The 26421-nt window shown below is 54.5% G+C and overlaps 1 protein-coding gene and 2 non-coding genes across 4 annotated transcripts in view; 1 reads left to right on the top strand and 2 right to left on the bottom strand.

Annotated features, from left to right (window-relative positions):
* The window catches only part of Kif26a (kinesin family member 26A), a 37774-nt gene extending 26830 nt beyond the window's left edge, over nt 1–10944 (bottom strand). The window contains exons 1-2 of one of the 2 annotated variants that reach the window (XM_006516162.3): nt 10588–10944; nt 7962–8204 (exon numbers count right to left, since the gene is read on the bottom strand). In XM_006516162.3, coding sequence (XP_006516225.1) covers nt 7962–8204; nt 10588–10725 — 381 coding nt within the window. In that variant the 5' untranslated portion in view covers nt 10726–10944. Of the gene's footprint in view, nt 1–7961; nt 8205–8511; nt 8711–10587 lie in introns of those variants that run through there. The other variant, NM_001097621.1, reaches the window with a different exon arrangement.
* A 13018-nt stretch (nt 10945–23962) lies between these two features.
* On the bottom strand, nt 23963–24038 carry Mir203 (microRNA 203). Its single transcript, NR_029590.1, has one exon. It is a non-coding gene; the product is annotated as a microRNA 203 (primary transcript).
* On the top strand, nt 23972–24031 carry Gm51289 (predicted gene, 51289). Its single transcript, NR_162782.1, has one exon. It is a non-coding gene; the product is annotated as a predicted gene, 51289 (primary transcript).
* Nucleotides 24039–26421: the final 2383 nt, after the last annotated feature.

Here is a 26421-nt window from a genome sequence, read left to right as displayed (position 1 = left end):
GAGCTTCCCATAGTATAGTTAGGGCTCTAGGGAGGGGACACACGCGCACACACTCACACCACACAACACACATACTCTCTTTCACACACACACTCACACATAATCACACCATACACACACACACACACACACACACACACACACACACACACACACACACACACACGCTGTTCCAGCAAGGCCCTCACTCAGATCGGACAAAGGCCTTGAGGTGGCAAGCCACCAGATTCCCCTGCCCTGCCCCCTCAGCCACCAGCAAAGCCTGCTTGAACTTCCTCTAGCTGTAAGGATCTCGGCACACAGCAGGGACAGAGGGAAGTCCAGGAGGAACTGTCAGGACCAGGCTTCCTTTCCTAGCCACCCCTGAAGCTTAGTGTCCAGGAGCCCAAGCCCCCAGGGGTCCTAGCTCAGGATCAGGACTTTAACTCAGAATCCCCAGCCATTGGGCCTGTTGCTTTCGAAACCCATTGCTTTCAGATAGACAGTAATTACTCCATTGCAAAATATTACTTTTAATTTCCGCTTTATGGTCTAATTAAACAGATATTTTACTTGTGCTTGGGAAAGTATTTTTCTTAATTTGATTCAATTTAGCACTGTGCACAACCCACCCATCACACGGTGGGTTTTAGGGAGCCTCCCGTTTAAAAAATGATGGCTTTCCCGTTTTTATTTTGTTTCTGGGGTCTGCAAGTTGCTTTAAGTAATCTTTCCATTTTCTCCTTAGGAGAATGAAAGGGGGAAAAGGGGTACCCTGCTGCAGGGCTGGTCAAGCTTCACCCAGAGGTCAGGGCAAACACAGACTCTCTCTGGGTCCTGCCAATCACCCATTTCTGCAAAGGGGATCCCAGCCTCCACGGCAGGGCAGGTAAGAAGCCTAGGCCTAAAGTGCCTACGTGCCTTACACCCTGGTGTCCCCCACTGCACCACCACACAAGGACAAGGGAGGGAGCAGACGAGTGTGAGCAACCTGTGACTACAGTGTCTGCTACTTCAGCCTCCCTTCCTTCCCAAACAAAGCATTCTGGGCTATGACCCTGTAGAGCAACTGTTTCCGGAGTTGACAACAGGTCCAGGAAGAGACTCCCAGTGGCCTGCTGTCGAGGACATTCCTATGTCTCGTGCAGCCTGGCAGGGTGGTCCAGGGCTCAACTTTCCAGCCTGGAAACTGGCAGGCACGCCCAGGCTGCTCCACCCTACCAGGCACCTCACTAGAGGCCCAGACCCTCTATCTTCTCGGCTGCTAGCCCGGCCCACCCAGCACCGACCGGCACGCCACCCATAGCCCTGTGCCAGGAGACGCCCAGCTGGACGCTTCAGGACAGACTCCTTCATTGAGAGCCTCCCCCCTCAATAGCCACCCTGTTCTCCACGAAGAACCCACCACAAGATGCTAGAGACCTGGGGCGGGGGGCACTGACAGCCTCAGCTATGGGACTAATTGGGACCCGACCTGAAGAGGCATACCTTATATCCTCTGACTTAGATTTCTGGACACTCATTCTATAGCACAGACTATGGTCCCTACACAAAGCACAAAGGTTCCCCCACTGGACCATGAGGCAGCAAAGCATCCCCTGAGGCTGCAGCAGGTTCACTGCCAGATTAGGGTAGCCATCTTCCTGAAGCTGGACCACAAATGGGATTTGCCTATGCCTCTGGAGACAGCTGAGCACAAAGAGGCTGAAAGTCACCTGGAAAGGGACATGTGCAGAATCTGAATCAGGCCCCCGCTATTCAGTCCCTGGGCGGAGTCCTAGAGACCACCCCATGTAGGTGGCCATTGCCACCCTCCAACAGGGGCTGCTCAGTGTCCTGGGCTGCGCTGCACCACGGGGATATTCCTGGCCTACAGCTTTCAGCAAAAACTTTCTGAGATGATCCAAAGCCAGCCCTGGCCCCAGGGCTTGAATGCAGCTCTATCTGTGACACCCTGAAGAACTGCCACCTTACTGGTTCCCAACCCTGTCTGCCACCAATGACTGTCCCTGCATGAGTTCCAGACACACCTCTGTCATAGTCACGATGCTGAGTGTCTTGTTTATACTCGAGCCTTCCCGACTGGCTTGAGTGTAATCTGTAGGTGCTGCAGGCCTCAGCTGCCCAGCACTGCCCTCCAGATCCTTGGCACTCTGCTGAGGAGGCAGACTTTGGAAGAGAAGGCGGGTGATGGGCTCAGGCGGCTCCCAATCCCTCCCTTACTACATGGGAAAAGAGTTCGATGTGCCTGCATGCTTAGAGGTATTTAGGCAGCATGCTAAAGTACCAGGCAGCCTCCAGTACCAGGAGTCTGTCTGGGGTGCTCTGGTCTTTCCATTCTTCCAGCTTGTACCTGGAAGCTCTTCTCCCCACCAGGTCTTAGGGTGCCACCAGGTCTTAGGGTACCTATAGGAAAGGATGAGTTCTGACCCTATAAGAGATACCCACCCATATCATCAAGCCCAAATCACCTGCCAGGCAGGACCCACCCCCTCCCTGCCCATCCGTCACCCTACAGATGTGAAATGGCAGGCAGACTAGGTCCCTGGTATCACCCAGAATCCAACACCCAACACTTGACAAAGCCCTGCCTCTCCACCTCTACATACAACAACCTGGTCGACCTCCTTGGGAAGGCCAGAGAAACTGAAGCACTTACCTCAGGCCACACAGCCCAGGCAGTAGAGCTGAAACTCTGACTCTAGGGTCCCCGCCCCCCCCAGGCCTCCCCCTTCCATTCTCCCTTTAAGCCCAGCCCCCTCCGCCTGTGCGTATTAGGTTTCTGGGGCTGGGGATCAGAGCTCTGTGTGCTTCCTCTTGTGGGAGCATGCATGGGAGAGAGGAGAGGCCGACAAGAGCAAGGCAGGCCTTATGGTTGCACTAAAAAAAAAAAAAAAAAAAAAAAAAAAAAAAAAAAAACTGAGTTGGCTTTAGGGCAGCCTCTGGAGTTCCACACACGCTGAGCCCATGAAACGCACAGGAAGGAACCCAAGGCTGGGCTGCCAGGCGGCAGAGCTGGGCCAACAGGACAGAGGGAAGCCCACCCAGCCATCAGGCCCCTGAGCACAGGATCCAGCATGGCACGCTCCACCCGGAAACCGGAGACAGCTCAGGTTGACCCTGCTGCCGGAGTCAAAGGTCAAGCAGACCGTCTGCAGAAGCATCCATCTGACTCTGGATCCAGCCAACAGCAGGCCTGGCCCTGGGCCACACATGACTAACAGTCCACTAGCACAGGGACCTGCAAAACCTGCCTGCCCACCCCCACCCCAGCAGGATGCTACCACGAGGCAGGAACTAGCCATGGCTGGGGGCCTCTCACAGGGAGCCAGCTGCCCAACAAACAGCCTTGGGCTTCCTGAAAGGCAGTCCAGGCGAATCATCTGCAGGTCCACCACTGAGAGACAGGGCAAGGGTTCCAAACCAGGAGCAAAGGTGTCTCCTCTTTGGGCCTTGTAGGGACAGATGGGGAAACTGAGGCCTTGGTAAAGGAGAGACTGAACTCGGCAGTGGCAGAGGCTAGACCACCCACCTGGCTGCACCCACAGGGCCAGGCCAGTCTTACCCACCTGCCCTGCACTGCTCAAGTTCCACATGATGTGAACCAAATAAACAGAGAAGCTAGGCCAAGGCTCCCTCGCTCACTCCGGGCCTTGAGCACAAAGACTGTGTGGCAACTTCCAGGAGTGAAACAATGTAAACTAAAAACAAAACGATGTGACACAGTCTAACTTGAACACACAGGAACGATCGCTTCCCTTAAGAGAACATTAGCGGGAGGTAGGTTGTCTGGAGTAAGGAGACCTACTGTGAGCTTCCTGGGAGGCAGGTTAACGTAACTGAGAACTGGACCTTCAATGAATTTAAGACAAGAACCGGCTCCCCTGCCTTCCACCTACCAGCTCCTTCTGGAACACCAGTGGGAGGGTTTGAAAACCCTACCTACTCCAAACCACTGCAAGGCCCTTCAGTTTGACAGAGCCACTCAAAGTGCGGGGAATTCTACAGCCTCCTCGCCCCCAGGTTGTCACCTGTCATGAGAGGGCAGTGAGGCCACCGACCACTCAATTCTTGCCAGGCTTCATGTATGGCCGTCAGCCTTCCTGACAGAAGACATGCATACAAACACACACACACACACACACACACACACACACACACACACACACACACCCTCAAGACAGGACGCTTGTACCAGGCACCCGAGGTATGTAGAACAACTACTTCAACACTGCCCCAGCAGAAATCCAAAGGGGGGGAAAATCCACACCCTTAAGCCTAAGTACCCCACCCCCACCCCAATGCTGGAAACTCCAGGCCAGCAAAAACAAGTAAGAAAGACAGACGCTGTAAGAGAACTATTCAATGCTGTACACTGAGAGAAACAGGGAAGCCAATCCAAGGAACTGCAGAAGATAGAGGGTAAGGTTGGGGCTACCAGGCTCCTCCTGATCCCACCTGGACCCCAGAGTAGCATAAATCTCTGAGCACCTCCAGTCCAGCCCCTGGAAAGGACACCTCCCTGCTGAGTCACCTCATCATCTGAGCACCAGCCAGCCAGCCCCAGGGAGCACCAACCCCTCTCACACCTCCCCTAGCTGACACCTGGGCTCAGCTGGGAAACGGTGCTGACGCCAGGGCCCCACCCTGCAAGGCCCCAGGCACGTACTGGGCCTGGCTCCAAACATCAAGGAAGGTGGCAGCCTTGAGTGTGGGGGGCGCTAGCTATCCCAGGGAGCAACTTCCGAATCAGAGGAACCAACCTCAGTCCTAGGTCATCCAGGGCCACAGCCTGTCATGGGGCAAGCACGGTCTGACCTCCCCATAAAACACAATGCAACCAGAGCTGGGACCTGCGCAGCCAGAGCATGCAGGCCCTGCCTTTCCAGAGGCTTGCTCCACACAGAAGGCAACCCAGTGAGAAAGGGCCAAGACATGCCCACAAATGGTGTCAAGACAGAATGAGGACATACCAAGTCCCTGATGCCAAATCACAGGGATGGCAGGAAGGCTCCAGGCCCTGACCCTGACCCTCAAGGGCTGTCTCCTGTGGATCTGGAGGCTCCATGGGAATGGGAGCGATAGAGGGACCAGCACCAAAAGATTCAGCCTTTGGCAGCCTTGTGCACAGCTCCACTCAGGCAGGCAGAGGCTGCAGCAAAGAAACAAAGGCCTCAGGAGGCAGGAGGATGAAACTCTGGGTCCATGAGGAGGAGCCCTGCAAGACCTAAATGAGAGTCGATCATTTTCCCATTGGGGAATCATCAATTCGGCTCCAGTATTGACAACCAAAGAACCACTGGGCCAGGAGGAGTCACCACCTCTGAGTGACTCTTGGGGCATCATCTGGGGTGGCCCCTAAGCAACAGCCAAACTTCCTTTGTAGGGAAGAAGGGCTATCCTCCTCTGGGACCGTCACCTTAGGGGACACACAGACAGAATCCAGCCCAGCAGCCTTTGGGGTGACCGTGCATGAGGCCTGAAAGGAAAGTCTAGCCATTCGGCTGTTTAACAAGCACTTACTCACGACTAATCCGCCTGCCCTGGCAAAGCTACTGCTTGCGACCAGAACCCTGGACTAGGATAGAGGTAAAGGGAGGGTCTGCTGGAACCTATGACTTCTTCACCATAGCAGACTAGACACAGAAAAGATGGGGCTCAGGCACTCAGACAGCAGAATAAAGAAAGACCTGGGCTTTGGCTCTTTGGTGGAAGGTGCTATGCCACAATTCCCAAACAGATCTCATGGACAGGAATACGTGAAAGGGACCCCAGCAGGGTGATGGCCAGGTGGGCTCCAATTACAGCATCCAACAGCCATGAGTACCCAAAGGTCCAGAACGAGGGTGACCCTCAAGCCCACCTCAGAACCAGAGCTTCCCTACATGCATGCAAGGCAGGCAACAGGTGACTAGTGTCACAGAGGAGGAGACCAGCCAAGGGCTCTAAGAGACCCTGCCAGGAGGGTGTCTGCTAGGAGAAAGGTAGGCCAGAAGTTAATGGTGGTAAGTTTTTCACAGGCATAGAATGCTACCAGGCTGTCTCCTTGCCCCTACACCTCCTTCTTATGCTGAGATTAGACATGGGTCCCCAAGCCCAGGGCTCTAACCACCCGCCCAGGGTCCCAGCTTCAACCTCCATCCAGCAGCCCCCACAAAGATAAGCTGTGAGAATCAGGTAGACTTCCCTACAAGCTGTAAAGTGCTATCTTCACGGGAGAGTTCCTGCTCCCACAATGAATTAAGAGGTAGATCCCCTTGGAGGATCCTAGCTCTCCACCCTAAATTCTTAGCATTGCCTTGGCCTTGGAGAATAGAGCTACCAAAGACCACCCACAGTGATGATCACCGTGTCCCCCATCTGCCCTCCAGAGAGATCCCCCCTTACCTCAAAAGCAGACTCTGTGTGTGTGTGTGTGTGTGTGTGTGTGTGTGTGTGTGTGTACACAGTGGTCAATCAAGGGCTATGGTTGCAGTTCCCTGTGGCCCACACTGGCAACACCCCAGCAGTACCCGTGTGCCACAGGGCATTCGATTCTTTCCAGAGCAAAGCCTTCCTATCCTGAGCACAGCACCCCACAGGTTAGACAGCATTCCCAGGACAGACTGAAGCTTCCTCGTGAAACAAGACAAAACACATAGTAGATAAGATGCTCAAAGCCACACAAACCCTTGGCCAGGACCCTGGTTTGCCCACCACCAGGGCCAGGCAAGGTCAAGTAAGCCTTAACTGGTAGGGCGGAGGAGCAGCTTACGCCAAAAGCCACACACAGGAACGTGGAGAGGGGCAGCAGTGTGTGCAGGAGACCACAGACCTCCATTGACGGCCCCCAACCCCACCAGTTCACTACTATGACCGCAGCTTTTCCTTTACTAGGACTCCATCCAGTCGGCCAGGTCCTGGGCGGCAGCACAGTCAGAGGGGGAGGCAGCTCGGCTCCTAGATCAGCTTGCTTCCTGAAGGACCTCGGGAGAATATCCCAAGGACCCTCTCTGAGATCCTCAAGGCTTTCTAAGATCCAGGGCTCAGCAAAGGCCATTGGCAAAAGCCAAACAACACCCATGGTCAGCCATCCCATCCCATTCGGGTCCACAGATCTAGCTGGTCTGAGAGGCTGTTAACATCCCCGCCACAGACAAGCCAGGGGACCTGGAAAGGAGCCCAGCATAGACACACCTGACTGGCATCCACCATATCTGACCCAACCCAAAGGAAACCCAGGGTCTCCTCCTAACCACAGCACTCCTTAGAGGTACTGGGACAGGATGGGGACTACAGGCGCTTCCCAAGGACTGTTCACCAAGGCTGAAGGTTAGAAGCAGCTTCCTGTGGAGACCCCCCACACCCCTGCATTGCACACTTCCAGAGACCATTGTTCCCTGGAACAATACTCCAGTTCTTTACATGCCTGGCAAGACTGGCCGGAAAGCCCAGTAGACTCCTCTCCCACCAGCGCCTGCCTGCCATGCTGCAGCCTGGGAAACCCCGAGGCTCAAGAGTCATTACCCACACGGAAGGCCTGGGCCCCAGAGGCAGAGAGCCAGGGCAGGGCACAGGCCCATAACAGACACTGAGTAGGTATGGGACAATGATGCACGGCCCCCGGGTGCAGAAAGGGGCCCACTCTCTCACCTTTTATGCCCTCTCTATACAGGCATGCCAATGTCCAGATGCCCAAAGTGCCTCACCATGACAAGCCCTGCCCTGGGAGTGAGGTCCCGTCTTCCCCTTTTCTACCCCTCCCAAACACAGACTGATTCCAGCTGTGGGACATCTGTGGCTAGGAAAGAAATTTACCCAACCCCCTATGACACGCAGCAGGCCTCCTAGGGTGAGGTGCACCAACACACACTCTTGCAGACTATGGCACGGGGTGGGGGTGGGGGCACGATGAACTCGCCACGCTCCAAGCCCCAGCCCCAAAGATTCCCAAGTTCCAGCCCTTCCCTGTTTGAGATATGGCCTGAAGAGGGGTCACTTACCCGGAGAGGAGTCCCGGGCCCGCTGACCAACTTCCACGCCTGTCGTTTTAGCTCCACGAGCTTCGTGTGGCAGTGGCGGCACCACCCGCCCCCACCGGCCGAGTGGCTCTGCTCAGCGCTGGCCCCGGCGCCCTCCGGAGCAGGGCGGCTGCTGCATGGGTCTTGATCGAGCCCGGCGGGCAGCCTCTTGCGCGGGGATACCTCAAGTGGCGGGGTCTCTCGAGCCGGGCCGCACTCAGCCACCTGCGGGGGTTGGAGATGGGACAGTAAGCCCAAACCTTCGCGCGGCGCCACTGCGGGACTCCACGCGGCCGACTCCAGACCCAGTCGCTCACGCCCCTAAAGCCACGCTCGCACAAAAGTTAGGGCCCTGGATGCAACGCCAGGAGTCCCTGAAGAAGAAGCCCCAGCCCGACGCTCGGGGCCCCGTCCCGCTCCGCGCCCCACCCCTAGAGGGCGCTGTACACCCCGCTAGCATCATCGTTGTCCTGGGCTCTGAACCCGGTGCCCGTCGAGCCCAGCCGCCCGCTCCTAGCAGGGCCTTGCGTACCGCGGGCTGCACCGCACACAAGGAGGCGCCGCGGCCGACCATGGCACGGTCGCAGGAAGGGATACGTTGGCTCTCGGGGTACAGTGGCTACGTGATCCGGCCCAGGGGCACCCCCATGGCCAGGCCTGCTGCTCTGAAGTTGGCAGAGCAGGCGAGTGGCGGAGAGCACGCTGTGGACGCGACCGGCTTGCTCCGGGACAGGCTGGGCGGGGGCGGGCCAAAGCTTGTAGGGGGAGGGAAGGGGGCGGGACGCCAGAGCGCCGCCCCCATCCTGAGCAGAGCCAAGTGGGCGGGGGTCCCGCTCCTCCTTGCGGCCCCGCCTACTGCTAGGACCCCCAACCTGTTAGTTGAGTGTTGATGCGGGAGGGGCGGTGGGGGCTGCCGAGACACAAGTTACGCGCACGCATGCGCCTCTGTCTCTCCTGAGCGAGGATGGAGTGCGCCTCCTGGGAGGCACCCAACACTCTCATCACTTTGCGAGCGGGAAAACTGAAGCTTTTGCCCAAGATCGCACAGCACGAAAGCGGGTGGGGGTGGGGGGATGGGGGGTAATGAAAGGGGCTGGACCCGGGCCAACGGCTTCCCCAGAACACCCAGAGCACTTGAGTGTGTCTGGCCATGCTTTGGCGCCAACTGTCTCTCATGGATGAGGGTCGTGTTTCAAGAAGTGCAGTGAGGGGCTACGAACTGTCTCGAAGTGTCCTTGCAGCCGCGCCTGTGCCTTAAAATGGATTGCACACTGAGCCGCCTGCGAAGTGGGAGGAAGCGCTGCGGCTTGGCCCTGGGGGTGTGCCGGACCTGTTGTCTGCCGGCCTGGCAGATGGGGAGTTAGCTCCGGAATTAATTGCCTGTTTGTCTCCGACCCGGAGGTCTCCCTCCTTCCCCAGCGACCAGTTGTTGCTCTCGCCCAAGTCAGACCCCAAATGTCACCACCTTCTGAGGTCGCGGGGGACTCCGGCCCAAGCTCTGGATCAACCCGAAACCCCAGATAGGAGCCAGGCGGGATCTGCGGCGTGGCTCCCCGTGACACAAGCGCCACCTGCCGGCCGTAGTGAGCACAGGTTTCGAGGGCGCAGAGACAGGACACCACGCGTTCTGAGCGCAGAGCTTTCCGCTTGAGGCTGAGACTTAGGACAGCTGAGCCAGGGTGATTCAAGGAAAGACCCTGGTCGGACATCCCCAGAGCAGTCAGACCTTCGCACGGTATAAGGTCTGTCAAACGACCTCTCCTTTCCCCACCTGGACCCTGCTTACTTAGCCCTCCACTCCTACGCACTATTGGCCAAGAGTGGGATGAAGATCCGGTTTTCCAGGTCATCTACGACTTAAAAGAGTCTGTAAACACGACAGGAAGTCATGAATAAACTGGGAACGGGCTCCCCACTTTCTGCAACCCCCAAGCCTCCAGGCCCTTCTCAGCCTTGCGAAGGGAAGACAGGCAGGCGACGGCCCACCATGGGATCCGGGTAGCCTCAGGCACCACCCTCCTCAGTCCACCCCTGCAAGCACTACAAACAGCGTCACCCCGCCCGCCCCTCTACCGCACTGAAACAAACACCCGGGGCCCAGGAGGCTCATACATTGTTATCGACTTACACACACGCACACATACTCCTCACACGCACACCGAGAAGCATCACCCGGAACCCAGGGCCTGCGCTCATGATGGGCCACACCCGCAACTTCACTTCCCCGCACCAGCGCGGTTCTTCGGGAAGCATACTCTACGTTCGAGTTCCCAGAGGACACAAAAACACAGCTCCACAAGACCCCGGGATGCACCAAGCAACCAGAATGATCTCAGAACTCAGATCACCTCCCCCTAGGCTTTTTCCTCGCCCATCCCTGCAAGGTGAGATAACCGCGATCTCTGCGCTACGCTCTCCTCCGTGGAAGATCGCTGCTCAAGGCTCGGGTTCCAGCGTAGCCTCGACTAGAGAGGGAGAATCAAGCGGCATCAGCTCGGGAAAGTGCAGATACAGGTCTCCGCCCGGGACCTGCCGCGTTTTCGCGGTGCTGCGCAGCAAAGTCGCGGGACGGCGTCACCACTGCCAGCCCGGCCCCGCGAGCTCTCACCTTGCCTCGCCGCCGCAGGAGGTGACTGGTGAAACCCAGGATGATGTCTGAGTCCAGGCAGAGCGACCCCATCTCTAGCAGGCTTGGAACCTTTCGGGGCGCGCCGCGGGGCGGCTCGGGGGACCCCGGCAGCGCCATGGAGGAGTGGACCGTGGGCAGCGTCCTCGAGCGTCTCCCGCCGCCGCCGTAACCACCCCTCCCGCGCGCACCCTGGCCGCGCGCCCGCCGTCGCCGAGCCCCGCACGGCGCCCGCCGCCCACCAGGCCCCCAGTACTCGGCGGCCGGCGCCCCCCCAGCCCTGCGCTTGCTCCGCGCCGAGCGCCCGCGCTGACAGCCCCGCCCGCCCGCGCCGACAGCGCCCCCTCAGCCCGGGCGGCGAGCCGGACACGCGGACCCGAGTTGGGGAGAGGTGTGTAGAAGAGAATGGGGGACCAGGATCCCGCTAGGTCTGCACCTATCCGCCTTCCGCGTCCCAAGACACCAGGACTTTTTGCAGTGGGCACTGCCACCAGGAAGGGACACCGCAACCAAGTTGGGCTCCTGGAAACCTCTGCAGATAAGGGGCATCTTTCCAGCTTCACCCTATGCTGTCCTAGGCATCTTAGGGTCCGGTCTGAAGAAAAGAAAAAGACAGACAGACAGACAGACTTGGGGAGGCAGATAACCCGGTGCTCCCAACACTGCACGTGCTCCAAAGCACTTACCCCTGGGGCAGTGTTTAGGAACCCTCTCTCCCCAGGTTTGCAGCGAGGCTTTGCTTGGACACAAACTGGCACTCTAAAGCCTTGGGCATGGGGGGTAGCACGGGGTGAGATCACAAGGTCTGGGCGGAGGATCAGTCCGGGAGAGAAGGGGTTGCCTAAATAACCTAACCCCGCCCCCCAAGTCTTTAGAGGTAGAGGGTATCGGAGAAGGAGACATCTTTAGAGGCCAGGCTGGGCTGCTGAGACTCCCGATCCCCTCCACACTCCACTCTGGAGAACCTTGGAATCTCTTCATCTCTGCTCCTTCAGCGCTGGAGTCCCTTGCTTGACGCCCCCCTGTGGCAACTAGAGATCAGTGTCTCAGCCTGACAGGCCAGGGACCCTGTGGTTCTGCTTCCAACTCTAGTCTGCCGGGCTTCTAAACTGGAAAGGAACAAGAGGGGCCATGGACCCTTCTACTGCAGTGGCCATTCACAGTCTGGGACAGAGACCAAGACAAGCCATTAAAGGGAACGGAGCCCCTCCTCTCAGCTCCAGATCCGGAGCCTAGGCTCCAATAGGACATCAAGCTTCCTCTCAGAAAAACCACTCCTGTCTTCACCCGCCCCCCCATTCAGTCCCCTCCAAGCCCCTGAATCTCGGGAGGAGGCCATCCACCACCTCTGTGGATTGATTAAAGTCATTGTAAGGATTTTTTTTTTTTTAACGTTTCATTTACCAGGTCGAGGTCTGGGCAGAGCTGTCCCCAGGGAAATCTAGGCCAAGGGAACTAAACAGAAAAACCTCCTGCAATTGAGTGGAGCCTCCACAGGATTAATTGCCAGAGCCCAGCTTCCAATCAGGCCACACACAAGATATTTCAGGAAGGCTGCAGTGGTCATGTTCTCGCAATGAGCATGCGGGGCTCTGGACCTCACAACCTGCTGGTGGTGCCCCCTTCCCTGGGAGGCACTTTGACGTAATAGAGTCCAGCAACTCCACTCCCACCCTTCAGACCTTTAAGAGAAAAGGCACCTACTTGCAGCTGGCAACTGGTAGGCAGGCATCTAGACCAGCTCCCAGATGGGCACTAGGAAATGCAGTCCAGGCAGAGCATGTAACATGGCCAAATCCTAGAACCTCATATAGGAATAGGGGCTCTGTGGACAGCATAGCATTAGACAGTGTGGCTTCAGCTCTGCTCCTGGGGGAGACCAGGGAGTGGCCTTCGCTTTATTTAATGCTATTGTGTGGGGGGGGGGATCTGTTTAGTTTGTCATTGAGATTTGTTTGTTTTGAGGTTTTGGGGGTTCACTAGATAGCCCTGGCTGACCTGACGCTTTACCACGTAAACCAGGCTGGCCTTGAAATCAACTGAGATCTGCCTGCCTCTGCTTCCCAAGGGCCGAGGTTAAACACGTGCACCTCCATGCCCAGATAACTTTGTGGATTGTTTTGATCACTAGTTTGAGTAGTTGATAAAAATACTGGAAAAGAGTAGGTGGTCCAGACTGGTAGCATTTAAGGGGTCTGAGTCCATGAGCCCAGAATCTCATTCAGCAAGAAAAACCTCAGCCTTTTGAGAGTGATGGGACAGGGGAAGTCTGCCTCTCTCTCATTCCCAGAGCACTTTCGACCGTCCCTCAGTTCTGCATACCTGGCAGCTCACTGGGACAGAGGCATGTGTATGGACATGCGCCACCTACATAACAACCTTCGCTCCTTTTTCCTGACCATGATGCTAGAAAAGGTGCCTTTCGATCTCCGTTTCACAGATGAGGAAGCTGGACTCAGAGACAAAGCCTTTTGCTGGGTGGACGGAGTCTGGGATGTGAGCAACGAGTCTCGATGTCTCCTGATTCCTTTGTCCCCGGGGCCTGGTCTCTGGAGAGCAGCAGTGTGGTAAAGGGCTAACCTCTAACCTGAGTGTGTCCTGCAAAGGGGATGGAACAGAAACAAGTGGAGGGTGGTCAGCTCTGCGGTGGCCAGGGCCGGTAGGAAGACATGTCAGAAAGACCACTGTGGTCAGACCACCGCTGTGGTGTGGTATGCAGACCCCTGCTGGTCACTGGCCCCACCCCTCCTTCTCCACTCAATTATCCTACTCTTTCCACTAGGTGCTCAGACCCAGCCCTTGGGAAGGCAGCAGACACATGGCTTCAGCACCCTGGCCAGCGCCCACCTCCAAGAAGCAAGGGGTGCGTGAAGCAGTCTCTCTGCCTTTAGAATTTGCTCTGGATTAACTCACCCCAACTCACCTAACACTTGGACATTTCACCCATCTAGACCCCCCTGTCCCTACTGTCTTCTCCTTCCTAAGGCTACACGACCACAGACTGATGCCTTACACCTGTGTGTCCTAGCTACTGCCTCTCCAATATCCAACTGGAGGCCATGCATTCATTGTTCTGTCTCTGCGAACACAGCGGGAGAACATAGAGATGTCAGACGGGTCACACACACCCTTCTCTGCTTCCCATGGTTCCCACGGCCAGGCACCCCTCTCTGACAATGACTGACTCAGACCCACCCTCGTGGGCTTCCTTGCTGCTCGCAGAGGAGGCTCTGCTCTGCTGTTGTAGCAGGCTAGTTGGGAGCTCTTCTCACAGACAATGCTGGCCCTTTTTTTCTCCAGGTTGCCCTGGAATGATGCCTTGGCTAAATTTAGGCCTTCCTTGCCTAAAATTCGCAGCCATGACAGAGCCTCCCAGCCCCCTCCTGTGCTTCCGTTTTCTTCCTTATCATTTACCACAAATTAAACTTCTCTCTTTTTGAATGTCAGTCACCTATCATAAAGTCAGCTCAAAATGGCAGGACGTCCTGTGCTCTTTCCCAAGGCCTCAAGTAGAGGAGAAGCTGACAAAATTGAGAAATACCGGGGTTCCCGGGTTCTGGCTTTGTACCAGTCCCACCCCAGGCATGCCTGCAGTGCTAGACCCTGGTGAAGCATGTGGTGCTAAATGCCCCCCACCTGCCCAACCAGTCCCCTGCACAGCTATAAGGGAGAGCCTGGGCCCTCCAGCCTCACCTGACGAGACTGCTGGCCCTGATAGAGATTCTGAGAGTTTCTCTTGAAACTCCATCCAAAATTGCAGTCCCCAGCCATCCTGCAGGACCTGAACCCCTTCTGCAGTTCAGCCTCCCCCTTCATCTTCATATTCCAGCCTCCCGCACTACAAGCCCAGGCCACACAACACCATGCCGTTGTGCTTAAGGCCAGCAGATGGCGCCGCTTGGCCACAGTCCTTATGGCAAGGAACCAAAGATCACTTGATCTCTCTTATGTGGATAGAGAAACTGAGGACCTATGAGAAGAAGATTGTTCTGTGTACCTGACAGGGTGAGATGCTTCAAAGCACAGACCCCAAGACTCCTGCCACCAGCCCTGATACCTCCTACACACACCTAACAGGGCTTGGCACCCACCGACCCAAGACCTCTGACTTCCTTCCTGTGTCCCTCCCTACTCCAAATCTGGGCTTAGCTTCCGTCTTTGAATGGGCAGTGTCCAGTGGAAAAGGACACATAGTGGTCAGAGTCCTTGGCTGTCCAGGAATGTTGACTGAGGGCGCAACTTGGAAACCTTTAGCAAGTCCTAGCACAGGGGCTGGAGAGATGGCTCAGCAGTTAAAAGCACTGTCTGCTCTTCCAGAGGTCCTGAGGTCAATTCCCAGCAACCACACGGTGGCTCACAACAATCTGTAATGAGATCTGACTCCCTCTTCTGGTGTGTGTCTGAAGACAGCAACAGCGTATGTACTCACATACATAAAATAAATAAATCTTAAAAAAAAAAAGGAAAGAATTCCTAGCACAGATGTGTCACCCAAAGATCTCAGCACTGAGCCTACTGTTCCCTACAGCACCCTACTGGGTGCCACTACTTCAGGGAGCTCTCTATGGCTAGGTGTGAAGGCAGCCTTGAAACTGTGACTTTGAGTATGGGCGTTTGGTGGTATCAGTGTTCTAGAGAGTGGCGGGAGCCTGAGCTGATGGCTGCATGGGTAAAAGTGGACTGAGGGATCCAGGCAGCACCACTGATCACATCGAGGGTAATCAGACCCCTGGGGGCTGGGATTCCCCGTGGCTCCACCAGCTAGTCCTGGATGAAGCCGTGATGCTGGACTCCATCAATGTAAACACAGACACAATTCACAGAGCAAGTACAATGCATCTGGCTAATAAATATACAATAGCAGAGGTGAGGGAGAAGAGAGGGAGCCCTCTTCCAACCTGTGTGAATATGTGTGTATCACATACAGACATGCAGGTAAAACATTCATACACAAAAAGTAAATTAATGTTAATTAACAAATAAGATCAAAGAGATTTCCCAAAAGGTAAAGGAAGAATAATTGAAAACGGAGAAGGAAGAAAGGTTCGAGCAATGGCTCAGTGGTTAAGGGCACTAGCTGCTCTTCCAGAGGACCAGGGTTCAGGTCCCAAGACCCTCGGTCAGCTCATACCTGCCTATAATTCCAGTTCCAGGAGACCCAATGCCCTCTTTTGGCCCCTGTGAACACCACACATATGTGGCACTCACACACACGTAAAAGTTAGAAAGGAAGAGGACCTGCCATATTAGAACAGGAAGGAAACAGTTGCTGAGCAAGAAGATGCCCATACATATACATACATACATATATACATACACACATACATACACACATACATACATACATACACACATACATACATACACATACATGCATGCATACATACATACACACATACATACACACATACATACATACATATATACACACACATACATACATACACACATACATACATACATATACATACACATACATATATACATACACATATACATACACATACATACACACATATACATACACATATATATACACATACACACATACATACACACACACATACACACATATATAATACACATACACACATACATACATACATGCACATACATAACATTCATACATGCACATGCATACATACATGCACACATACATACATGCATACATACATGCACACATACATGCACACATACATACATATACATACACACATACATACACACATACATACATATACATGCACACATATACATACATATACACATACACACATATATACACATACATACATGCACACACATACACACATACATACATACATGCACACACATACACACATACATGCATACACACACACACACGTACACACATACATACATGAGTGAGGAAGTATTCAACAAGAAGCCTCGGGCAGAGGCAGGCTTCCTCAGCACTAGCACACCACATGGGAAGTCAGCATCTTGTAAAGTTTTGAAACAATGGTAGGATGAACAGAAGCTCCTACCAGGCTTGTGGGGACAGGGGAGGAGCTCAGACATCACAGTTTGCAGCACCACTGAAGGTGGAGGAAACAGCAGTTTCCAGCGCAGAGGGAAGCAGATTCCACTCCCGGTCAAACCATCAGCTCGTGTGGAGGTGGAGAAAGGCGAGATCAGAAGGCTTCCCTTTCTTGAGCTTCTTAGAAGACGAGCTCCTGTTTAACACACCTGCACACACACCACCAAAGGACCTGAACCAAGGAAAACAGGTATGGGACTGAGGAGATACAGAGCCCAAGAAGAGGCAAGGGGAGTTTCAAGCTGGTGAGGAACTGGTATGTTAGGGTTCACTGTGCTAAAGTCCCCAAGGGACCAGACTGAAGCAAGAATGCAGAGGAAGCCTGAGCTCCAGGGAGGCAGGGGGGAGGATAGGGGGATGGAAATGGTTGTATGGTTGTGTGGACCCATTTAGAAGGGATTTAAGCTTCCAAGGCTCAACTGTGACTCCTCTTTCCATAGCTCACGCTATTAACATCGCGCACACTGAATGTCAACTCAGTAAAACTTTGTGACCAAACTATAGGATGCAAGTGGGCTAGGGATGGAAATGGTCAGAAATAGCATATCCCAGTATGCAACACTGGGAAGGAAAGTGCTCAAGAAGACAAGGTGGTCTGAAGCAGAGAGGGGAGCACAAAGTGGATGGGTCACCCAGGCCACCCAGGGCTGGACTTGGATAGAGAGCAAGGGGATTGGAAGTTTCTGTTCTCTTAATGTCTTGAAACAATTTGATCACATGAGTGTGTGCATGCGTGCCAGCAAGCTTGCGTGTGAACAATGCATGTGTGAGTGCCATGGTGTGTGTAGAGGTAACAGGTGTGTGTGTGTGCATGTGCGCACGAAGCGTGCATGCGTACATGTGCCTGTGTGTGTGCATGTGCCTGTGTGTGTGCATGTGCATGTGTGAACAATGCATGTGTGAGTGCCATAGTGCGTGTGTAGAGATGACAGGTGTGTGTGTGTGTGTGTGTGTGTGTGTGTGTGTGTGCATGCATGTGCCTGTGTGTGTGCATGTGCATGTGTGTGTGCATGTGTGTGTGCATGTGCATGTGTGAACAATGCATGTGTGTGTGCCATAGTGCATGTGTAGAGATGACAGGTGTGTGTGTGTGTGTGTGTGTATGTGCATGCATGTGCCTGTGTGTGTGCATGTGTGAACAATGCATGTGTGAGTGCTGTGGTGCGTGTGTAGAGGTGACAGAACAACTGTCATGATTGATGCTGCTTTCCTTCCACTGTGTTTGAGACAGAGTCTGTCTCTATTTCTGCCACTGCACTGCATACTCCAGGCTAGCTGGCCCATGGACTTCCATAGGATTCTCAGATCTCTGCCTTCCACCCACCGTAGGAAGCACTAGTATACAGATGTGCACCACTGCATCTGGCTCTTCACATGAGCTCCAGAGATTCAAATTCAAGTTGCTAGTCATAACCACTGAACCCTCACCTCAGACCCCATCTTACTTAAAGATTTATATCTATGGTGGTTATATGTATGCCTATGTGCCTGTATGTGGTATGTGCGCATGAGTGCAAGCCAGCAGAAGCCAGAAGCAGATGTCAGAGTCTTAAAGCTGAGGCAATAGGCGGTTGTGAGTTGCTGGATACGGGTGTGTGGAACCAAACCCCGTTCCCCTGTAAAAGCAGTACAAGCTCTCAGTTGTCTTCCCGGCCCCGGCCCCACCTTATGTTTTTGAGACAGAGTCTCTCATTGAACCTGGCATTCAGTCATTGTCTAAACTGGCTGGCCAATGAGCTTCAGGTACCTTCCTGTCTGTTCCTGGCACTGGAGTTATAGACACAAGCCGTCACATCCAACTTTGTATGTAGGTGCTGAGAGCTTGGATTCGGGTGTTTGTGCTTATGCAGCGCACACTTTACTCTCTGAACCATCCCCCGGCCTCCGAGGTCCATCGATTTGACTTTTAAAATCACATCCTTGTTTAAATCCTTTTTGAAAAAGTATTTGTTCAATTTCAACATGCAGATCAAAGATACAGTGTATTTCTGTGTCGCTTTCAAAGACATCTCAGTGGAATTACAAAGAGAAGGAGCACAAGACATCAGCACATGCGGTTTAAGACCAAAGCAGTTCTCAGAGGAAAACCCTCATATGTGTACAGTAGAGAGGTAGAGAGAACAAAGACCAAATAAGGCAGGCTTCGCCAGTTACAGTGCCTGTGCGAGCTAGGACTGATGTAGCCCTGACCTATGCATGGGGGTATCTGCCCAAGGCACTGTGCATTCACAAGTGAGAGTGGGGTGAATATCTTCCAGAACTAAGGGAAGGCTAACAAAAGGAAGGGTGGGAGTTGTCTGAGAGCTTCCTCAGGACTGTGTCAGCTCAGCCTACACTGGTTCTGTTTACACTGGCTCTGTCTACACCAGTTCTGTCTACACTGGCTCTGCCTCTTGGGCATCACTGGGCAGCCACTACGATATAGTATATTATATACTATATAGGCTGCTTTCTTAGGAAACTGTGTGCATGTCAGATATACTCCTGAATCCTGGTTGTTGAAGAGAGGAGGGAGCAAGGCTTGCCCCCGACAGAGCCAGTTCGCACATCTGAACCTCCGAAGAAGGCAACACAGCCCAGGAGTCCAGAGGAGAGCAGTTCAAAGTGAGAGCCCACTGGGTACATTTGCAACCTTGGCATGACCCGTGGAAAACAAAACATTCTCAGGAGAGCAGAGCCCAAAGGGAGAAGAAGTGTGTTCTTGGGGTGCTAAAGGGGGGGGGCTTTCACTCAGGGTGAAACAGAATAGCAGGAACATAGTTTTAGCCTTTGGAGAAAAACAACTTCAAAACTGGCAGAGCATGTGGCATTGGCTAAGGAGAACACCAAGTGAGTAATCCCGGAGAGACTGGGGGCTAAGGAGGTAGGTCGCCCTCGAACCTACCCCAGCTTCTTGCTTAAAGAGCTATGGGCCTCCACTCCCAAAGGGAAAGCTCTAGAGGGGCCATGTGCATTGTCTGTGCATAGAGGCAGCATGGTGTCAGAGAACTGCACAGAACTCCTGATTTCATGGGGGTTGAACCAAGCCTGCCACACACACTTAGAAGTGTAGGTCTGCAGAGTGAGGACCATAGTTGGCTACCAGGGCTCCACACAGTCTCTTGGAAGGAGTCCAGGAAAGCTGTCTCAAATACCCACCTTCACAACGCATATGCTTTTCAGGAGCCAAACTGTGTGACCCGAGTGCCACCACTGGGAAATGTAGAGGCAGAGGATGGTATGGGCTGGCTGAGGGTACAGCTCAGGGATGCTATGAGCAACCACGGGAAAGCGGGGAAGGGGGGGAGAATAAAGGAAGTGGCACTCATACAGCAGGATATTATTGTTCATTATCAAGACAGATGGCGTGGCACACGCCTGTATTCCCAGGACTCAGGAAGATCTCTGATCCAGGACAGCCTGGGCTACATAGTGAAACATGGTTCAAAGTGAAACAAACCCAAAACATGGCTGGTGAGATGGCTCAATGGGTAAGAGTGTTGGCTGCCAATGTGAATCCCCATGCCCAACAGGAAGGAGAGCTCCAATCCTGCAGGTTGTCCTCTGACCTCCACGTACCCACCCCACCCCACCCCATGTACATGTATACACACAGTCATAGACAATCAAGTAAATTAAATGTAATATTTTTAAATATTAATTACCACAGTCAAGGTCACAAGCACATTCCTCTCAACCCCCTAAAGATATAATCGGTCCTTTCTGTCCCCTCCTTTCCTCTCTAACACCCCTGAAATTTTTGTTAGGAGGTTTTAAGCTGCCAATTCAGGCTGGAGAGATGCCTCAGCCGTTAAGAGCACTGGCTTCTCTTCTCGAGGTCCTGGGTTCAATTCCCAGCATCTACATGGCTACTAACAAGCGTCTGTAATTCCAGTTCCAAGATGGAAAGGAATCCAAGGACATCTGACGACTTCCTCTGGCCACTCTGACACCCTCTTCCGACCTCTGTGGGTCCTGCACACAATGCACAGATGGCAAGCAAGCAAGAACGCATAAAATAAAAATAAATGAACCTCAAAAACATTTTAGCTTACATTTCTAAATTTTGTTAAATATAGGACTATCTAGGTTTTCCATTTTTTGTCTTACTAATGTGCATATGTCCTATACATCATATGTACGTATATATACATATTCAAAAGCTAGCCTCAGTATGTAGCCCTTGTTGGCTTGGAGCTCCCTACGTAAAACAGGCTGGCTTTCACCGGTTGTATCCTCCTGAATGCCTGGATCAGAGCCACACATGCCACATCTGACTCAGTAGCATATTTTATATGAAAATTTCACATTTGTGTTCTCTCTCCCGTCATCAGTCTGGCTAAAGGCTTATTCCTCTTTATTATTTTTTATTTTTGTGGTGTTTAGTGTCTTCATGAAGGAACACCTTCAGAGAACCCTGTGCAGGCACTCAGACCGGGCCTCCCTCAGGTTATCTACTTGGCTTGGAGGCTGAGGGGCCAGCTATGCCCTGGGCTCCTCTAGGACAGGAGACTCACGACATCTCCAAAGCTCAGCAGCACAGGGGCCTGCCCCCTCTTGCAATCATCTCTCCCTGCTGAGGCCTGTTGCTCGATACTGTTCTCAGCCTGGGGCATTCACCTGGAACCGGCCATCCTGGTTCAGGAGCCCAGGCCTCTGCTCTTCATTAGCCCTCCAGGTGAGTCAGCTACCCAAGCCTGAGAACCCAGCAAGCATACTGGCTTAGCCGCTTTAATGGAGACCAGAATAACATCAACTTTATAAACACAGGTGTGCTCCTCCCGTGGGAAAGCCAGGGAGAGGGAGAGGGGTCTGAGTGGCTAGGATGGTCTGCTCTAGGAGCTAAACAAGCTTCTCAGTTGATCAGGACAGAGAGGTTCCCAAATCATTCAACTTTCAGTACTAAACCAGGAGATCCAGGCAAACCTGTAAGAGTTGGCAATTCTCCTAGGGAGGCTGTGTTGGGCCGCAGTATGTGGTCCAGTACTGTCCTAGATCCATCCAGGGGCGGAGAAAGTAGGCAAGGACATTGCAGCTACCTCTGTTCACACCCCCTGCAGGGCTGGAAGGAGCCTCACATCCACACTACAGTTCAGGGACAGCCTAGGAAAGCAGATCTGTGAGCGGCCTGTTAACACTGCAGCGAGACCCGTCACCAAAGGCAATGAATGGATCCTGGGAACTCTAGAGAGGCTCTGAGCTCAAGGGCTGGGGCACACATGGCATCAGGTGTGTGCATATGGTCCCTGCAGAGGAGGAGCTGCCTGCTCTCCTAGCAGCCTCAGCCCAAGGCTACCCAGAGACTTCCCTGGATCCTCCCAAGTCCTGGCTGCAAGGAGCCTCTCCAGCGAGCCCACCAAAGGTCTTCCACCTTGAAGCCACGTTTGCCCACAAAACCACAGCTGTGACAATTGTGCTTCCTTCAATGGCCTTTCCAGCCACCCCCACGTTCCCTCTTTGTGAGAGGATGTGGAAATCCCAGGGCATAAGGGCACTGACAAGGTCTCCGACTTGTAGGAGGTAGAGCTGGGTACGGACACACCTACACCCACACCTCGCCCTACCCAACCCAAGGCTGGACTTGAGCTCAAGAGGAAATGTGTCTAGGAGGACATGGAGTAGGAGAGGGGATGAGACATCTTTCTCTCCAGACCCTCAATTCAGAACCAGGTTCCTAAGACTGGTGTATGGTCTCCAGCCTGGAATGGCCAAAAGCCAACTGGGATCTCAAATAAAGGGGCAGGAAACAGAGTGCAGGGGTGGATAGATTCTCAACCCCTGAAACCCACGCCTACTCCCCACTCTGGCTCTGGGAAGTACATCTCAAACGCCAGAGAGGGTGTCTGGGTCAGCAGCTTCACTCAGGATGATCAGAAGTAGCCAACAAGGAGGCCTCCTCCACAGCCAGGAAAAACCTGGCAGAAAGTGGAAGCGGAGCCCGGGGCTGGAGTAGTTACCTCCCCAACCAATGGCTTCACTTTCTCCTTCTCTGGTGATTAGGATGCCTGAGAAGAGGCCTCACAAACAGGCCTCAATGAGAAACCTCAAGGACACAGGGATGCTTTGGAATACGTTTATTATTATTATTTTTAATCAACCTACAATATGCACATTTAAACCAAGTTACATGATTCACAACTACAGACCAAGGACATCCAGCGTGTCAAACCCCGACTGAATGGCCAAGAGCACTCACCAGGGGCACTCACCGAGGGCACTCACCGAGGGCACTCACCGAGGGCAGTCAGCACAGCACCTGGGATGCCCTCTGGTTCCTAGGGGTACCTGCTCTCTAACAGCCCGAGGTGTCCACAGTGGCACTTTCTGGCTAACAGGCAAGATGCTGACCCAAAGTAGATGCTAACTGGGTGCGGAGTGGGGGCGCCCCATGGGACACCATTCCCTCCCACCTCTGGCCGTCTCCTGTACTTGCCTGGCATGCACACATGCAAAGGATGGGTACCTCTCCAACGTGCCATCAGGACACAGGGACTCATCCAGTGGGAAATGCTCTGACCCGCCTCAAATTCAGTCTAGGCTGTCCAGTGGCTCCCATATTTGGGCCAAGGAAGCTGGGATAGGAGGAGGCCCTCTTTCCCGATGTTGCTATGTTGTCGGTTTAAGGGTCCAGGCATCCATTTCTTTCCACACAACCCCATCTGACAGGGCCTGACCACCTGGAGGTGGAAATGCCAAGTCAAGCAGACTTTGCTCAGAGCCACTTACAGTTTCACTCAGACCTCTCCCATGGGTGCACTCATCCAACAGCTGAGCCTGAGGCCCCAAAAGATCACCCTGGCTCAACTCTGCATCAGGACTGGGCCTGTCCCCACTACCACTCTTCCAGCCCGTGTCTGGCCCTAGAAGCTGTCCATTCATACAGCACACACTCACAGGATCACTACCCCAGCCTGGAAAAGGGAGAGCTCCCGCAGAAGAATTCTCAGCTCAACAAGATGACTACCAAGGGCTCGGCAGCCTCAGCCCCAGTGGCCACTCTCACGCTGGAGCAAAGAATGCCCCTTGACCCAGAGGTCAGGCGGCCGGCTCCTGCCAGAGGTTCGGTGGCTTTGGACAAGGGTGGATCAGGAGAGAATGAAGGTGAGGCGCACGTGTCAGCAGTGTGGGCGAAAGTGCAGGCTGCTGTGCAGGTCCAGGGCCAGCGTGCGTCCCGGGTCGTCGCTCTGCACTCCTGCCAGGCTGCGGGACTGCACGAGTCTCGGCGATCCGGGTGCCCCCACCCCACCCCCGCGCCCCTCTCAAGCCGACCTTGGCCGTCGGGGCCGCCCCGTCGCTGCTGTCGTCGCCGCCGTGCGCGCCGGGTCTAGTGGTCCTAAACATTTCACAATTGTGCTACAGAACTGTTGAACTGTCAAGAACCACTGGACCAGGCGCGCCTGCACACAGAAGTTCTGCACAGCCCGGAGCTCCGGAGCCACAGCTCAGCGCCCTCCTGCGACCCGGCCCGCGTGGCCGGGCTGCACTCTGTGCGGCGGCAGCCGGCGTGCCTGCGCCTTTTATGCGTCTAGGTCGCCCCGCTCGGCGCCGGAACGCGCCAGCCGCGCTGGCCTGACCGGTTTTTCCAGGCCCGCGGGTCGCGCGGCGGGTCGGCCCGAGGCCCCGGGAGCTGCTCCGCGTGCTCGCGCGGGGGTGGCCCTGAGTCACCGGCCGCACCCGGCGCCCAGCTTGGCGCACCTGGCCGGGGTCGACGCAGGGGCCGCGCCCGCTGGAAGCCCGAGAGCCGGCTTTGCAATGCTCGCCAAGGGGCCACGCCGGCGGGGCACGCACCGAGCCCCACGGGCGGCGCGGGGGCGGGAACGGACACGCCCGCACCGCGGACTCTCTTCAAAGAGAACTCCGTGGGAGGGGAAGGAGGGAACAAAGAGAAAGTGAAACTGGGTGGGGGGGCTGCGGCGAGTTTCTGCTTCCCAGACCTGGGCCTCTCGGCGCTCGGAGGGGGCGGGGCGAGCCCAGTCCTGGGTCCTGGGTCCTTGTGCCATGTACCAGGGACCTTGCCCGCAGTCCAAAGGGCCCTGTCTGCTCCGCACCTGCAGGCGCCCTGCCCTCTTAGTCACCGAGCCCTTAAGGGTTCCCTTCCAGTGCAGTAAGGACAGTGTTAAAGGAAAAGGAGAGCGATTGGAATCAAACTTGAGCCCCTGAGGACCAGAAGGCTGTCATAATGCATTCAAGTTCTGGCCAGCTGGCCCAAGGAACACCAGTGTCTTCTTTTCCGGGGTGCCACAGACTGGGCCAAGGCAGCAGGAGGAAGCCTCTAGACCTTTCACTGATGGCGCTGTCAAGTTTAACTTTTGCATTCGCCTTGTAGGGTGAACAGTGTAGGGTTTTGTGTGTGTGTGTGTGTGTGTGTGTGTGTGTGTGTGTGTGTGTGTGTGTGTGTGTGTGTTAATGTGTTTGGTTTTGTTTGTTTGTTTGTTTTGCAGTTGGGTCTTCGGCCTCAGAGAGAAGCCATGCCTTCTCAGAGGTTCCACAGCCCTTGGCAGTGTGCAAGTCTGATTGAATGTGGAGTCAGAGGGGCTGGCATGGAGAACTAGGGAATGTCCACAAAGAGGCATTGCTGGAGTCTTACTCACCAGGCACACACTTAGTCTGGAAGTTGTCTCCTATCTCCGTGAGAAACCCTCAACGGCAAGACAAGAAACAAACAAACAAGCAAACCCCTTTGTACCCAGTCTAGCCTGAGTGGGCTCCTTTCCCATAGCAAATGTGGGCACTATGCCTCAGAGGGGACTTTTGAGAGGCAGGTGAAAACTCTGGCTCTCTTGCAACCTGAAATATGACAACCAGAAGGGTAACCTTGCAAGAGATTACTTGTGTATGAGGAGATGGGTGGGGGTGGCCTGGAGGGCTCAACTGGGGAGTCTGATTATAGAATAGAGGGCGCTGGGAACCAGAGGGCGTGACAAAAGGGAGATGTTCCCTAGAGATAGCCCTGGCGTTCAGAGGAGCTGAAGCCTCCCTAGAGGGAAATTACCAGTGTGCAAAACAGCAGTGAGCCTTGCCTGCTGGGGGCAGGGCCCGGCCCTCCTCCACTGTGAGGAGGGCCATAGGGTTCCCCAGCTTATCCAATATCTTATGTCTGGTCTGAGGGCAGCCTGAACCACCTCTGCATGTGCTAACAGGGGATTCCAGGGTTCCTGCAGATGGAAGGATGGCCCAGTGCCCTTTGTAGGAGCCTGAAAGGGACATGCGAGTGTCCCAAGTATCGTGCTTCCTAAAGCAACTTATCTGGGACCCTCAGAGGACCTTATTAATGCAGCACCTGCGTCCCCCCCCCCCAAGCCTTCTGGACGGTGCCTTTGAGGCCATCTGGCATCTGTCTGGTGTGAGGTTGCATCCCATCATCCTTGAGGATCCTGAGAACCGGCCTGGCTGCCAACCCTTGTAGGAGTCCCTCTTACCTGCCCGATTGCTGCCTCCCCCTGACCCTTGTTGCTCATATCTGCAGAACCTGTATGGGGACCTGGGGAAAAGCCTCAGTCAGCCTTCCACAACTGGAAGGCGGGACTGGGGGTGTTTCAGCAGAACAGGGAAGGGAGCCATCTCAGCTTGCACAATCCAAGTGTGGTGGATCCCAAGCAATGGCTCTGCCAGCCCCTCAGGAGGAGAGTGAAGGCCTCAGGCTGAGCTCGCCTTCCACACTTTCCTATGTCTGACAGTCTCACCTCCCTGCCCTGGACCCTGGAAGTCTCAGCCCACAGGTGAAGTCAGGTCTTGTAGATGGATGCTCATGCCCCGTGGTACCTCTCCACCTACTC

The sequence above is a fragment of the Mus musculus genome, chromosome 12, assembly GCF_000001635.26.
Source record: "Mus musculus strain C57BL/6J chromosome 12, GRCm38.p6 C57BL/6J".
Classification (NCBI taxonomy): domain Eukaryota; kingdom Metazoa; phylum Chordata; class Mammalia; order Rodentia; family Muridae; genus Mus; species Mus musculus.
Note: the sequence above shows the minus strand (reverse complement) of the source record. Positions and strands in the feature narration are given on the sequence as shown.